Raw genomic sequence first — 14,863 nt, 5'->3', positions numbered from 1 at the left:
TGGCTCAGCATTTAGCATGGTCTGGTTTGTGTTTCAGGGTGGCACAATTGGAGAACTCCCTCTGGGGGTTTTCAAACAAAGTGGGAGCTCAGATGGCTCCTGAAATTCCCCACACAGCCTCAATTCTGGGTCTTTCTTACAAGGTTTAAGATTCCTTTCTTGCAGCTAAGGCAGGTGTCTGCTGAGCTGTGCTCCCATGACAGCCTCCAACTGTGTGGGCTGACGTGGGGAGAGCATGAGAGGCATGGAAATAAAGCCCAGAGGAGCCTTTTCCTGAGCTGTGCTGTGACACTGCCCCTCTCAGTCCTCCCATTTGCTCCTGCTTGTCCCAGCCTGGGGAAGGCTGTTAGCAGAGATTAGTGGGGAACATGGCAAGTGTGTGTGATAAAGGCAAAGCAGATAAGGGCAAACTCCCTGGCTGGTGGAGTTTAATGACACTGAGAATTAAGTCTTTTGTCAAGTGATGTTTTTTTTTACCTGATCGCTCTCTAGCAGGGCTTTCTTCTTCCAGGAATCAATACCCAGCACATATTCCCTATTTAGATTTTACTGAGGGAAAGGCAGGAATCTTGGGAGATGCTGCAAGGAAGATGCAGGCAATGGATTCATTTGAGGCTTTCTAGAAAGTGTCCGGACTGAGACAGGAGTAATCAAACAGGTGAAAAATAAGGAAATGAAGGTGAAAATGAAGAATACTGCTCAGGGGTTTGGAGCTGGGGAATTACAAGAGTGGGTGATGAAGAAGCTGATGTGCAATGTGACAGACATGGTAGCAGGTGTGTGCAACCAAGAGGTTGGGATGTACCTGAAAGAAATGAGGAGAGGGAGAGGCAGGAAATAGCCAGGATGCTGCTGTGAGCCCCTGAGTGGAGCTGGCTCTGAAGCAGCACAATGAAAGGTTCACAGGAGAAGTTTGGGCAGCTTTCAGTGAAAATGGAGCAGGGGACTGGTCCTTGTCTGAAACAGCCCAGGAGCTCAGTACATCCCATTCAGAGCTGGCCTCTGCTCAGAGAGAGCACTCCAGGGTGGTGAGACTGTGTGTGATCCCTTTGCTTTTCCAGCTGAGAGAGACTCTTTAACCTCCCTGTTTTCTCTGTGACAGGTGGCTGTGAAGAACAACATTGATGTCTTTTACTTCAGCTGCCTCATCCCTCTCAACGTGCTCTTCGTGGAGGATGGCAAAATGGGTGAGTGCTTTGGGGTGTGTGCTGAGCCTCTTTCATCCAGGCTGTGCCCAGCTGGAGCTGCAGGTGCCTCCTGGCTCTGTTTCACCTGTGCCTTGACCTTCAAACCACTGCATCTCAGCAGGTCTGGTCTGGTTGTCCCTGTTGTCCTTGTCCCCGTTGTCCTCCAGCTGCAGAACCCAAGTCCCCTCCTCTCATTCTCTCAGCCAGGTGGATCTGTTTTCTTTGAAGCTGATTATTATTTTTTTTTTTTTTTTGTATTTGTTTGGGTTGGATCTGTTGTAGTTTTGGGGTTTTTTGATGGTTTGATTCACTTGAATGGGTCTAGGATTCACCCCCATACCATTTTCACTGTAATTTTTGTATTCCTAGTCACCTTTATTGTATTCCTAGTCACCTTTATTCCTCCCAAACTGCATCACTGGCTTCAGGAATGACATCAAATGTCACCTTGCAAACAGCTGTAGTCATGCAGGAATCAGCTGTCACAAATAACTTTTGCACACTTTATTTGTATTCCTAGTCACCATTTTCACTGGAATTTTTGTATTCCTAGTCACCTTTATTATAAAAGTTTTGTTTGAATTGGCTGGAAGTTGCTAGAAAAGCAGCTTTCACTAACATAATCCTAAATATGTGGATCTCCTTCCTTCTTGTCAAATCCTGCATATTCTTGGCTTGTAAACAGCTCATATGGCAAAGACTATTCCTCTTTTGGGGGAGGCCAAAATCCATCAAAGCTTTGCTGCTTTTACAAAGAGTCTGAGGTAAATCCAGGAACAAATCTGTCCCCAGCAGGGAAAAAAGTTCCCAAAAGCCCTTTGGTGTGTCTGCTTTGGAATATTCTGTGGTGTGTTAATTAATGCTGGGGTCCTGTGAGGATCCCACAGTGCTGAGGGGATTTTTTTGTTTCTAGAGCGCCAGGTCTTCCTTGCAACATGGAAGGATATTCCAAATGAAAATGAGCTTCAGTTCCAGATTAAAGACTGTCACCTGAATGCTGGTGAGTGGCTTCATTCTGCCATGCTGGGAGCACTTTTGATGTATTGCCATTAAAAATCACCTTATTAATATCACCTTAGTAAAATAAGCTGATGGCTGATGAAGATGTAAGTATTGCACTTGTGAATAGCACAGCCTGGGATCCTAGGGCTTGTTTCAGTCAAAAAACTTTTGCTGGGTCCCCATAAAAGCATATCTAAAAATCCCAAGTCTTTGATTTGACCAGTCTGTTTCTTCCTTTCATTCTGGACCTTGTATTCTTGTTTTCCCTTTTATACTTTGCTTCCCTGCAAAGCTGCTCTTTAAATGGAGCTGAATGTGGTGTTGGGGCTGTTCAGCAACCCTGTCCTGCTGCTGTGAGTTGTGATCAAAGTGTTCCAGCCCTGCTGCATCACCCTGAGCCACTCACTCTACCTTTTGGCAGCTTCTTTCTTCTTTTCTGTCGTGCAAGATTTAACCCTACAGACACTGCAGGGTGTTGGGTGTTTGAGGAGGACAGGCCAGGTGGGAAGGGTGTGCTGGTGTTAGCTGAGATATTGATGCATTTTCATCATGTTTGGTCCTGTTCAGTTTGTTTGGCTGTAGAGTTTCCTCTGTGAGCATCTTGTACGTGTGACCTTACTACTGCTGAAGGATAAGGGAGTGTAAAAGGGTGGAATGGGGCCAGCTCAGCAGCTCTGCTCCTGTTCTGGAGGTTCTGGACAGGAGCCAAGTGATTCTACCAAAAACTGCTCTGTTTCACAGATGAAAGAAGTGTCCCTATTGATTACCAACCCTGTAACCTTTTTATTCTCCCATGCCTGCTATTACACAATGAACACCCTCGTGCTTCAATAGCAGACAGAAACCATGGGTCTCTTTGTACTCATAATTATTACTATTTTGGAATATAAAAGCTGGAGCACGCAAGAGGAGGGGAAAAATAGCAGCTGTTGGACCTTATGACTTGATTTCACTGTGGGGTTTGAAATGAGAAAAACCTCTGTGCCTCCCCCAGTCCTCCCTCTGCTCCTGACTGAGCTTGGCATTGCCTCCCCCTGCACTGCAGAGCTGCTGCTGCTGCTGCCTTCTGCCCTGGCCATGCCCTGGCTGCATCCAGGACTCTTTATCTCCAATCAGAAACACTGATTGGAGATAAAGAGCCCTGGAAGCTGCTCATTTTGATGTTGAGGTGCTGCCTGGAAGGGGATGTGGCCGGGAAGATCGGCAATCCTGCAGCCTGGCCTCCCCCTCTTCCCTCTGGAAGAAGATGTTGTGGAATTTGGAGTGCCAGAATGCTCCCCATTGCAGAAGGGTTTGCCAGCTCAGGGCCAGACTGCTCAGCCAGGCCTGGGATGCTCAGGAGGACAAGTTTCCATCTGTCAGGGAGAGCAGGGAGCACCAGGCAGTTCCTCTCAGTGGGATCTGCAGCCTCTCCCAGGCAGGAGCGTGGCTGCAGAGCCTCTCCAGAGCACAGCCCATCCCTTGGGGTGATCAGGACCTGCCAGGAGCTGCCAGGAGCTGCAGCCTCTTTGGCAGAAAGTGAGTCTCACCCCATAAACAGATTCCAAACACTTCCAGCCACTGAGGCTTCTGTTTCTGCTGCCCTCACCTCCTCCCTCTTCAATCCTCCTTGACCACCTGGGCTTGAGCCTGGAGCAAGCCAGGAGCTTGCAGGAGGGAAAACCAGGGAAATCTTGTGTGCTTACCTGAGCCCCCTTGTATTTTTTCTATATTTTCTATTTTTTTGTTAACCAGTGCAGCCCTGACTCAGCCTGCTCACCTTGATTTCCTCCAGGCAGTAACCTCCTCTAGCTCAGACCATCCTAAGAGCACCAAGCCTTGCTTGCACAAGGATCAGCCAAATCCAAAACCCATGGAGTGTGGAATTGCAGCATCCTCAGGGGTGCAGGCTTCTCACAGCATGGCAAGTGAGACACTAGGGCAGAGGCAGAATAGGCTGGGTGAAATCTGGCAGGAGCTGAGCCCATCTTCTAGTTTACACCAGAGCAAGGGTGTGTGCCTGGCCATGTGCATCAGTAGGGTGATGATTTTTCAAGATTCACAATTTTGATTGTTTAAATACACTAAAAATAGGCTTAAGACTACCCATTCTTCCAAAAAAAAGGCAAGTTTGCACATAAAATGTTTAGGAACTTGATCCTTGTGGAGGAAGGGCTGGTTCCTGTTCCTGCAGGAAATGTGTAACCACAATAAAGCTCTCAGTTTGGGCTGTCAGTGCTTGTGGTGTCTTTGCAGGTTTGCAATGCACTCGTGGCAGAGCTGCACAAAACTCTGCAGATCCCAGCAGCTCCTCACCAGACCTGAGGAGAGGCTGGGTTTGTGCACAGGGAACAGCTCAGGAGCACTGCTGGATCCTTGGAGTGAGCTGTTCTCCCTGCTGGGATCTGCTGGGCTCAGTCATTCATGCCCAGCCTGAGCCCACCCACCAGGTGGTGAGTGCTGAGACACCATTCATGCCTCAGCCTGGCTGATCCCAGCCCCGTGACGTGAGTGCAGCTGGAGCTAAAAATACCCAGCTCCCAGAGCAGGGCCCTCACACAGCTCCACAGCCACTCAGAGCCCTGTGGAGCAGCTGGGCTGGCAGAGGCTGGGCAGGAGTGATCCCTGCACCCTCAGGGCCTGACTTTCCTTCTCCCAGCTCTCCTTCTCCCAGCTCTCCTTCTCTCAGCTCTCCTTCTCCCAGCTCTCCTTCTCTCAGCTCTCTTTCTCCCAGCTTTTCTATTCTCAGCTCTCCTTCTCTCAGTTCTCCTCTCAGCTCTCCTTCTCCCAGCTCTCCTCCCAGTTTTCCTACTCCCAGCTTTCCTACTCTCAGCTCTCCTTTTCCCAGCTCTTCTTCTCCAGCTCTCCTTTTCCCAGCTCTCCTTTTCCCATTCTCCCTTTCTCCCATTTCTCCTTCTCCCATTTCTCCTTCTCCCAGCTCTCCTTCTCCCAGCTTTCCTTCTCCAGCTCTCCTTTTCCCATTCTCCCCTTCTCCAGTTCTTCTCCAGCTTTCCTTCTCCCATTCTCCTTCTCCCAGCTCTCCTCCTCCCAGCTGCAAACAGCCTTTCCTTTCATGAATTATCACATCTGCTGTACTGTATGAGGAGCAGGGCTGAAGTTCTGTGCAGCCATCCTGGAGGCCCTGCAGAGCAGTCAAGCAAGAGGTGCTGCTCTTCCTCAGTGGAGAAACTGAAATTTGAGTTTCTTTCTCTCTAAACACCCAGAACTTATTTCCTATTTAGATTTTACTGAGGGAATGGCAGGAATCTTGGGAGATGCAGGCAATGGACCCATTTGAGGCTGTCTAGAAAGTGTCTGAACTGAGGCAGGACTAATCAAGGAGGTGAAAAATAAGGAAATGAAGGTGAAAATGAAGAATGCTGCTTAGTGGAGCTGGGGAATTACAAGAGTGGGTGATGAAGAAGCTGATGTGCAATGTGACAGACATGACAGCACGTGTGTGCAACCAAGAGGTTGGGATGTACCTGAAAGAAATGAGGAGAGGGAAGAGCAGGAAAGAGCCAGGATGCTGCTGTGAGCTCAGGAACTGCTCTGAAGTGAGTTAGGCTTGAAACAGGGATTTTTTGGGGGCTGGGATTTGATCTGTCAGAAAAGCAGTGTGTGAGTTCCTTGTACATCCAGAGCTGTCTGTCACAGTGCAACAGTCACCTGACAGCACCTCCTGTGCAAACTGCAGACTCCTCTCCAGGTTATTGCTTTTCCTCCTTCAAACAAAAGGAGATAAACACAGACAGACAGCAGAGAAGCTTCTGTGGCAGTCTGTGCTCCCAGGCCTTTGTGGGTAAAAAACCCATCCTGTGCCCACAAGCCAAATAGGATTGGTTGGAGCTTTGGTGGCTTGCAACAGGGATGGCAAAAAAAGCTCATCCCAAAGCACTGAGCAACCAGAAAGTCTTGGCTGCTGCAGGTAGCCCAGAGCAGGGCAAGGGAAGCCAAGGATAAGGTGCCAGGCTGTGGGATGAGGAGCAGGTACCTGTAAGTGGAAGTGGGGTCTGATCTGTGAGCTGATCTGTGTCTCCACCATCTTTGCTTCCAAAAAAAAAGCAAATCCTGGACCTTTGAAGGTACTTCCACCATTCCCCAGTGACTCAGGGAGAGATGAGTGCTTAGATCTGGATTTGGGGCTCAGGTTCCCAGTGGTGAGAGATGGACCTGCCCTGAGGCTGTTCCTGAGGGCTGTGGAGGAGCAAGTCCCTCTGGAGCTGTGCCATGGGGCCAAGGTGTGCTTGGGATGCCCTGCACGTCTCGAATTAATCTGTTCTGTGCATCAGCCTCTTAGGAAGAGGTTGGGAAAGTTCCCTTGAGAAAACCTCATTCAGAAATAATGAAAACACAAGGTCGTGGTTATAGCCCAGCATTCTCATCTCTTATTAATCCAGTGCTAAATTAATTGATTTGGGGGTTTTTTTAATGAAAATACATGAATCTAGTGCATGAAAATAGATTGCTTAACTGTTACAGCTCACATATTCTGGGTGCTGTTGGTGCAGCTGAGGTTTCCCCTGTAACTGAGCATGCACTGAAGCTCAGTTTGCCTTGTTTACACTGAGATTTTTTCAACATGCTAAGTTTGACTAAATTCTAAAGGATCCCTACATTAGGATATGCAAATCAGATGAGCTAAATGGTTTCCTTTTTCCTAAACACTGCTTACCCAAACCCACAGAGTGAAAGAGGATGAGCTGACTTGCACATGGAGATTTCCTCCCATTTAATGGTATTCCATCACTTGCTGTGCTGTTCAGCACAGGAATTTTGGTTTTGTTTATCACTGGTGCACAATTTGGTACCTTTCTTGTTTTGAGTTGAACATGGCTTTATTGGTATGCAGTGGTCACTTTGGTTTTTCTCCCCCAGATAATTTGCTAATGCCAGAAAAAAGGTAAATTGGATTTTATTTTGATGAAAAAACCTGGGGGGAAATCACACAAGCTTGCATGGTATGTTGTTTTATTCTGAATGTGCAAATCCTGTAGCTGATAGTTTAATAAATTACAGAACTGGTGCATATTACATGTCCTGGAAATGAATGTGGTGTCAGAACATTGCCCCAAGTGCCTCCCCACTGGATCAGCCTGTGCTTGGTATTTGAATGCAGTTCTTGGCTGGATGCTCAGAACCATTCAGGTGCTGCTAGAAATGGCACAGGGGTGTTGTGGGCTATCACAGCATCAAATAAAAGCATTAAATTGTACTTTCTGCTATGCAGTGCTTGCTGCAGATTGCCACAGAGGTCAGACAAGGTGTGTGGTCAGTGTTGGCTCTGAGTTGTGCCTCTCCTTGGTGCACACCCCTGCCAGGTGCTCATCTTGGCTCTCTGAGCTCAGATGTGAAGTTCTTACACTGTAGGGCAGAAGATTTGAGCTCATCCTTTGCTTTACCCAGGAGAAAAGTGCTGTTAAAAAGGTATTGGATCTCTTCAGTGCAAAGAAGGAGACCCTGTGAGCTGTTGAGTTGCTCCTCCCTGTGTTTCCATGTGCACTGCTTGGCTGAGGGACTGAGGTCACAAAATTCTGTTCAGAAAGGAAAATACAAGGAAAACAAACCAAACAAACCAGCCCTGAAAGCTGGGCTGGTGTCAGAGGCTTCCCTGGCCTTGGGGATGGCCAAACCTCCCTTCCCTTGTCCTTCCCTTGTGCTTCAGGAGGGTTCTGAGAACAAACCTTGAGACAAAAGAAAGTTGCAGTGCAAGGCCAGCTGTGCCTTGTGCTGCTTTGCAGAGTCCCCAGAGTCACCCAGCCCTGCTCCTGCCTCCCTGGCCTCCCTGCTCCCAGCAAGATCTGCCTGGGTTTCTTTGATTTTTTTTTTTTTTTTTTTTTTTTTAATAAAGGCTGTGCTGTCACATGGCATTAGCGGTCCTGCCTTCAGCCAGCCCCAGCCTGCCACTGTTGCTTAGCAACTCTGATGATCTCCAAAATCCAAATTGCTGATACTCCAGAGCACAGGAGGGATGGGAGCTGCTACCTGGGGGGAGAGGGGCTCAGCTCTCCCCAAATCTGTGCTCAGATTGGGGGCAGGAGGGTCAGGCAAGCCAAGCATCAGCTCCAGCTGCTCACCATTGCTCTGGCTGGGGCAGGGCATCTTTTGGTGGGGCTTTTTGTGCTCTTTGGAGGATAACTGAGGTCAGGGGAGCAGAAAATTGTAAAAAACCTTCCTAGGGTTTGCCCTGCCTCACTTTCCCTCCCTGTATCCCCCTACAAGCACGTTCCTGCTCTGGAATCTGCCCCTCAGCAGAGGCTGGGGTGTTTCCATGGCAAGAGGAGGCACCACATGAAGATTTTGGTGTGAGAGCAGCTGCTCTGTGGCTGTGTCTCACCTGCTGAGCTCCCTAGACACAGCTTCCCTGCTCTGCCATCACCCCTGTATGGGGTAGCAGCCAAAATTGCAGCTTCTCATTCCAATCCTGCAGCCCTGCTCCCCAGGGAATGCCTTTACTCTGACAGCACCTCCCAGCAGAGGGGAGGCTGCTGTGGCAGGTGTCAGGCTTGCTGGAGAAAGTCCTTGCCAGCAGTTCCACCTTCCAGACGGGTGAGGTTTAACCACAGCCTGTCAAAATGAGTCCAAAACATCCCATTTAATACCAGCAACCCTCTCAGACAAGGATGTCCTGTCTGAGCCTGTGCTTGTGTTGGGCTCTGTGCCTTCCCAAAGGCCTGGAGGCTCCTGTGGATGCCTTGGGAGCATGAGAATGTGGGAATTGGGGCTTCACTGCTGGTGGGTGATGTCCTTGCAGCATGGATTAATCCCAGCCACGCTCCCTGTGAGCAGGGGACTGCTCTGCACTGCCCATTTCCCAAGTCTGGCTGAGTTTATTGTGGGGAGGAGGAGTATGGGTGGGAGGAGGAGACAGGCAATGAGGGGTTTTAAGCAAAAGATCTCATTAGTTACATATATCAGCCAGTTTCCATAGTAACTGGGGAAGAGAGGAAGCCTAAATCCGAGTGTGTCTGGGTGGCTGCATGCCTGAACCATCCTGGGCCTGCAGGGAGCTGCTCTGGGGAGCAAAGGGGGGCACAGAGGGTCCAGGTGCCCTGGGGAGAGGCAGTGGATCCCAGTGTCTGCATCAGGGGTGGATTTGCCTTTTTCTTGCTCCTCCCACCATTCCCTGGTGCATGAACAGGCTCTCTGTCCTCTGTCCAGTCCCTCAGCACAGACTGGTGTCCACTGTCAGCTCTGGCACCCCATGGATGGATTAGAGCTGCGTGGTCACTTTGTTCTGCTCCCTGTGCTTCTTAGGTGGATTCCACATTTCCAGTCTCTGGCCTTTCAGTGCAAGGTGGTTTAAGGCTGTTTCTGTCCCTCATTTTTTTGTCATAAATGACCCAGCCTGCTCTGAATGACCCAGCACAGATAAAATGTTCCACCTGCCCCTGCAGGGAGTTAAATTTCTCCTGTTGAGCACCAGAAATGGGAATTTGCCAATGATGCTTATCAGGATCTTCCACCCAAAGTGTGCCTGTGCCCCTTTACACGCATCCACAGCCTGATGTTTGCTCTGTGCTGAGGAATCCCTTGGCATCCAGGGCTGCTCTGTATTCTGTGGATGTCCCTGTTCTGGTTTCCTCAAAAAGTCCCTTAGAAATAATGTGTGTGACAATGACACCCATCCAGGTGTGCAGCTGAAATCACACCTCATGTGCAAGGGCTGAGGTCAGGCTGTGTGTTAAAACCACACCACAGCCCTGTGATGTCTGGAGACAGTGCCTGGGGGATGGTTTACCCTTTCAAGTAATTACTTTTTTAAAAAGGGAGAGGATTTTTACTGCCTTGTAGGGCATTGATTTGGCCAGAAGTGTCTGTGTGTGAGCAAAGTAGGAGGGAGCTCTTGTGGCTGGGACACAAGCTCAGAACCTGAGCACGCCTCAGGCTGTGATCTTTGTTCTTTTCCACCTTCATCTTCTGACTTTTTGGAAGTCAGAAGCCTGTAGGTGGATGGGGGTTGTGGAGAAAGCAGAGTTCTCTTCCTCTCTGAGCAGCCTTTGAAGTCTCACCTTGATCAAGTCCTGAGTGACCCAGGGCAGTGAGAGCCCTGTAAAATGGGCAAATACCAGGAGATCACAGCCTGGAGGGAATGAGGTGGGTCCGTGGAGAGAACTGGAATGTTTTTCTCCTTGTGTCACGTGTGCTCCTGTCCCCGGGGAAGCAGCCAGCATTTCCCTGTGCCCTTGCATCCTGGGAATGCTCCCCAGGGCTCTCCTGTCTCTGCAGATGATGGATCTGAACTAACAGCTGCCTTTTTTCTCCTCCCTTCCCTCCGTAGACACTGTCTCCAGCAAGCTGCAGAACAACAACGTCTACACCATTGCCAAGAGGAACGTGGAGGGGCAGGACATGCTCTACCAGTCCCTGAAGCTCACCAATGGCATCTGGATCCTGGCTGAGCTGCGCATCCAGCCCGGGAACCCCAACTACACGGTGAGAGCCCTCAGGGCAGGGCACAGCCTGGGCTCCTGCTGCTCACACACACCCTGAGCCCTTCCTGCCTGCCCTTCCTCCCTGGGGTGTTCACTGGGCGCCCAGGATGAAGGAGGAAAATGATCAATCTGACTACCATGTTTGCTTCTAGAAGGCAATTATATAATATATATAATATATAATATATAATATATAATATATAATATATAATATATAATATATAATGTCTAATATATAACATATATATTATAGAATATAGAATATACTGTATATTGTATATTGTATATTATATTATAAGGTATATTATATTACATTATGTCATACCATATATTATTATTTTATTTTTTTATTATTTTATTATTTATACTTTATTATGCTATATTTATTAGTGTATTTATTTAACAGTATATTATATTTTTATTCTATATTTATTATAGTATTTATTATATTATAATTTATTATTTTATTATTTATACTATATTATACTATACTATATTAGCTATACTATACTAAAGAATAGAGAAAGGATACAGACAGAAGGCTACAAAGAATTATAATGAAAACTCATGACTCTCTCCAGTCTCAACACAGCCTGGCTGTGATTGGTCATTAAGTTAAAACAATTCACATGAAACCAATCAATTACCAATTGGTAAACAGTGTCCAAACCATATTCCAAAGCAGCAAACACAGGAGAAGTGAATCAGATAATTGTTGTTTTCGTTTTTCTCTGAGGCTTCTCAGCTTCCCAGGAGAAGAAATCCTGGCAAAGGGATTTTTCCAGAAAATGTGACAATGACACCTCCCTCCCTGCTGGCTCTGTGCTGAGGGAGATGCTGTTAATTTGCCTGGGGGGGGCGTGAGGATGCTTAACATGGGCAAAGTGAGGAGCACCAGAATTCCCCTGCTCTGTCACCAGTGAGCTGGGCCAGTGCCTGCTCAGCAATGGGCAGTGACTTGCCAAGGTTACCCAGAGATAAAGCCAAGAGATATTAGCAAGGAAGCACTGCCAGGGAGCCCTTCCCCCCCTTACAGACAAGGGGAGATTTATGCCCCGCCGTGTTCCCGGCTGTCTGTGGCCCTGTGCTGGCACCAGCCCGGGGCTGGGGGGAAGGTGCTCTCTGTCCTGCTTCATGCACCCCTGTGACTCTTGTCTTTGACTTCTCTGCCCTTCTGAGGGACCTGTGTGTCTCTGCTATTAGAGGATTTATCTCCTGTTGGAAGCTGTGCCAGGAGTTCCAAGAGAAATGTGTGGTCTGGGGAGCTGCGGGGCGGATGTGAGCGTTGGAAGGTGATTTAGAGTGTTTGCACAAGGTTTGACGCTGCAAGCCTGGTCTCAGCCTGATCTTTGCTTTAGAGAGGAGTGACAGCCAAGTTTGTGTCCATCAGGACTGAGCAGGAGATCTTTAGAAGCCCTTGGGTTTAGTGCTGTGATTTGCAGCCACAAGCGCAGGTCCCTTGTCTCAGTTTGGGACCATGTCCCCTTTTTCTTCCTGCCTTGTGGGGCCGCCTACATTTGGTGAGAATGGGAGTTTGCTTTTGTTTTCCTCCTGCTTTCAGCAAGCTCTGAAAGGGCACTTTGGGGTTAATGATGAAGAAAGCAGGACAAATATTCAGTGTGATTGTCAGCAGCCATGTCCAACCATTCCCTTGTGGCAGGAACTCCAGCACTAACCTCTCCTCTCCTTTCCACAGCTCTCCCTGAAATGCCGAGCTCCAGAAGTGTCCCAGTACATCTACCAGGCCTACGATGCCATCTTGAAAAACTAACAGGAGGTGGAGCCTGTGCCTCACCCTGCAGAAGGAGGAGGGGGGAAAAGGGGTCCCCAGAGCCTCCTTCACCGCCAGCGCAGGGAAGAGCACTCCTAACTGGAAGCAGCTGTATTCATGTGTAGGATTGCAGTCAAAGGCACTGATTAAACAAGGTAGCAATTAGTATCCACGTGCTAATGATGATAGGGAACAAACCCCTTTGGTATTTTTAGCGTCCATGGAGTTTGTAACCACTGCTTCAGACTACTCCCATGTGCCCCTCGCCCCTCACTCATCCGTTCTCGTGGGCTTCTCTCCCATTTTGTGCCAATGTTCAGTGTTTTCTAAATGGCTTTAGGTGTAGTTTGGATTTTGTAAAATAACTGCTCATTGGAAAAACGAAAAAAACACCGAGCAAAAACCACACGTCTGCTGATTAAAACAAGGCAAAAGTGTCGAAAACATAACACTGCACTTTATTTTATATTTTTATACTTTTTTTTTTTTTTGAGTTTTTCTATTGTAATTGGCTTAAAGGGAAGGTGATTGCAAGGAAGTCTTGGGAGCCCTGCAGGGACGTGGGGCTCTAGCAGGGTGAGCACAGCCTCGGGGAATTAGGAACAGAGCCATCAGTGGGGTCCTAGGAGGGGAAGGGAGCCCTAAGAAGGGGTTTTTATTACTCTTGTGCTGGCTTCTATGGTGTTTTCATTCCAGCCATCTCCCTGCCTCATCAGCTGGTGATTTGAGGCTGCTTTAGTGTGGGGAGGAGCTGCAGGCCTGGATGGGTAACAGGGCAGGGGTGATGAAATGAAGGAAATGAGCCTGTTCTTAGAGCAAAAGGCTCCAGGTGTGGTCTCTGCATCCTCACCCATGTGCAGCCCCTCTGCCTCCCGTTCTTTCTGTGCCTGCTGAGGCCAAGCTGCCTCCTCAGCCATCCCTGAGCTGTGCCCCCCTCTCCCAGCACTGGCCCTGGCAATTCCACATGTGGCACTGCCACTTCCCCCGTGGGGCTGCAGCATCAGCCAGGCCCCCACGGAGAGGGGCTGCTGCTGGCGGTGCCCCAGGATGCCAGGGGAGTGCAGTGGCTCTCCCTGCTGCCCCCAAAGCCCAGGCTGGGCATGGTGGGAGATGCTTTGGGCCTGGCACTGTTTGCTCCCTGCCTGCCTGGGGCGCTCAGCTTCAGCTGGGCTGGGTGGAGCAGGCCATGGAAGGGTTTCTCCCTTTGGCAGCTCCACTCTTTGTGCCCAGCACAGTGGCCAGAGCCAGCCAGGTCCCTGCTCTGAGTCCCAAGCAGCCCCATGCCCTGGCCCCTGTTTTCCAAGCTGTCCCTTAGAGCCAGGATTGTTTCCCTTCCATTCCACAGCTGTGGAGTCACCCCATTGCAACCACTCAGTGCTGCAGCACCAGCAGTGAAAGCAAAGCTCCTTGCATGTCCCTGCTCCATCCATAGCTTGTCCTGCTTAATCCAAACCCCACTCCAGACCAGCCTCTCCCTCCCCAGCATGCTTGGACATCTCCACCCCACCTAACAAAGCTCTTGTGTGTAGCAACCCCCCCTGTTGTCCTTTTAGACGCCACTTTCAGAGTCAGTAAATGTTTCACGGTGGGAGATCGTTCATCAGGGCTTTGGCACTGGCTGCAGCCAAGAACCCGGTGCTGGGAAAAGGTCACAGTGTCCTGGGAGAGGCTCCAGCCTCAGAGGACCCTGAGGAAGGTGTGTGCCTGTGTAGGAACCCCTGGGCTCTGGCTGGGGGGAGGAAAGTGGGGCAGAGCTGGAGCAGCCCAGCCCTTGAGCCTTGCCCAGCGTGCTGGGAGGGGATTTGCTCCGAGCCCTGCGGGTGGGGTGTAAAAATCATTAACAGAGCAATTAAGGAATCCTGATGCTGTGTGGGGCAGGGAGGAGAGCACAGCTTGGACGTGGGGAGGGGTTGCTGAGCGCCCCCTTCCCTTGCCAAATTCCTTCCCAGCTTTTGGGGTGGGTGTGCCAGCCCGGGCGGGGCCGGTGCCGTTCCCTCCACCCCTGCTCGTTGGAGTGTTCCCGTTCGTGTTGCTCTTCAGGCTTTCCCTGCCCTCCGTGTCAATAAAGTCATTTCCACGAGGTTCTGGCTGCGTGTGGCTCTGTGGGAATGGGGAGAGGAGCCATTCCCCTGATGCTGGCTCTGCCCAGGGCTGGAGGCTGCATTTGCTGGGAAGGAGATTTTGCTCACCAGGCTTCTATTTCCACCAGGCACTTCTACAGCACAGACCCCCTAAATTGGGGCTTGCAGGAGGAGGAGGCAGCAAGTTTCCTTGGTGCTCCAACAGCTGCTTCTCCTCATCTAAGAGGGCAGCAGGGACAGATTCAGATGAGGAACAGAAGATGGATGTACCCATTTAGCCCTTTTGGGGCTCCAGGGGGGCTGTGTGTGGTGTGACCTGTTTTCCCTGTGGTGAAATGGTAAAATCCTGGGAGTCAGTGATGTGTTTGGATTGCTTTGCACTGGTGCTGTTTTTCAGAGGGCTTTGCC

General features: G+C 49.6%; 1 protein-coding gene across 2 annotated transcripts in view; it reads left to right on the top strand.

Moving 5' to 3' along the window:
- AP2B1 (adaptor related protein complex 2 subunit beta 1) overlaps nt 1-14,455 on the top strand; it is an 80,989-nt gene extending 66,534 nt beyond the window's left edge. For both annotated transcript variants that reach the window (XM_054287090.1, XM_054287091.1), the window contains exons 19-22: nt 1,103-1,187; nt 2,101-2,187; nt 10,450-10,604; nt 12,300-14,455. In XM_054287090.1, the coding sequence (XP_054143065.1) occupies nt 1,103-1,187; nt 2,101-2,187; nt 10,450-10,604; nt 12,300-12,374 (402 nt within the window). In that variant the 3' untranslated portion in view covers nt 12,375-14,455. The remainder of the gene's footprint in view (nt 1-1,102; nt 1,188-2,100; nt 2,188-10,449; nt 10,605-12,299) is intronic.
- The last annotated feature ends 408 nt before the right edge of the window (nt 14,456-14,863 follow it).

The sequence above is a fragment of the Melozone crissalis genome, unplaced genomic scaffold (assembly GCF_028551555.1).
Source record: "Melozone crissalis strain CALT ecotype California unplaced genomic scaffold, PUWL_Pcris_2 ptg000057l_1, whole genome shotgun sequence".
Lineage (NCBI taxonomy): Eukaryota > Metazoa > Chordata > Aves > Passeriformes > Passerellidae > Melozone > Melozone crissalis.
Note: the sequence above shows the minus strand (reverse complement) of the source record. Positions and strands in the feature narration are given on the sequence as shown.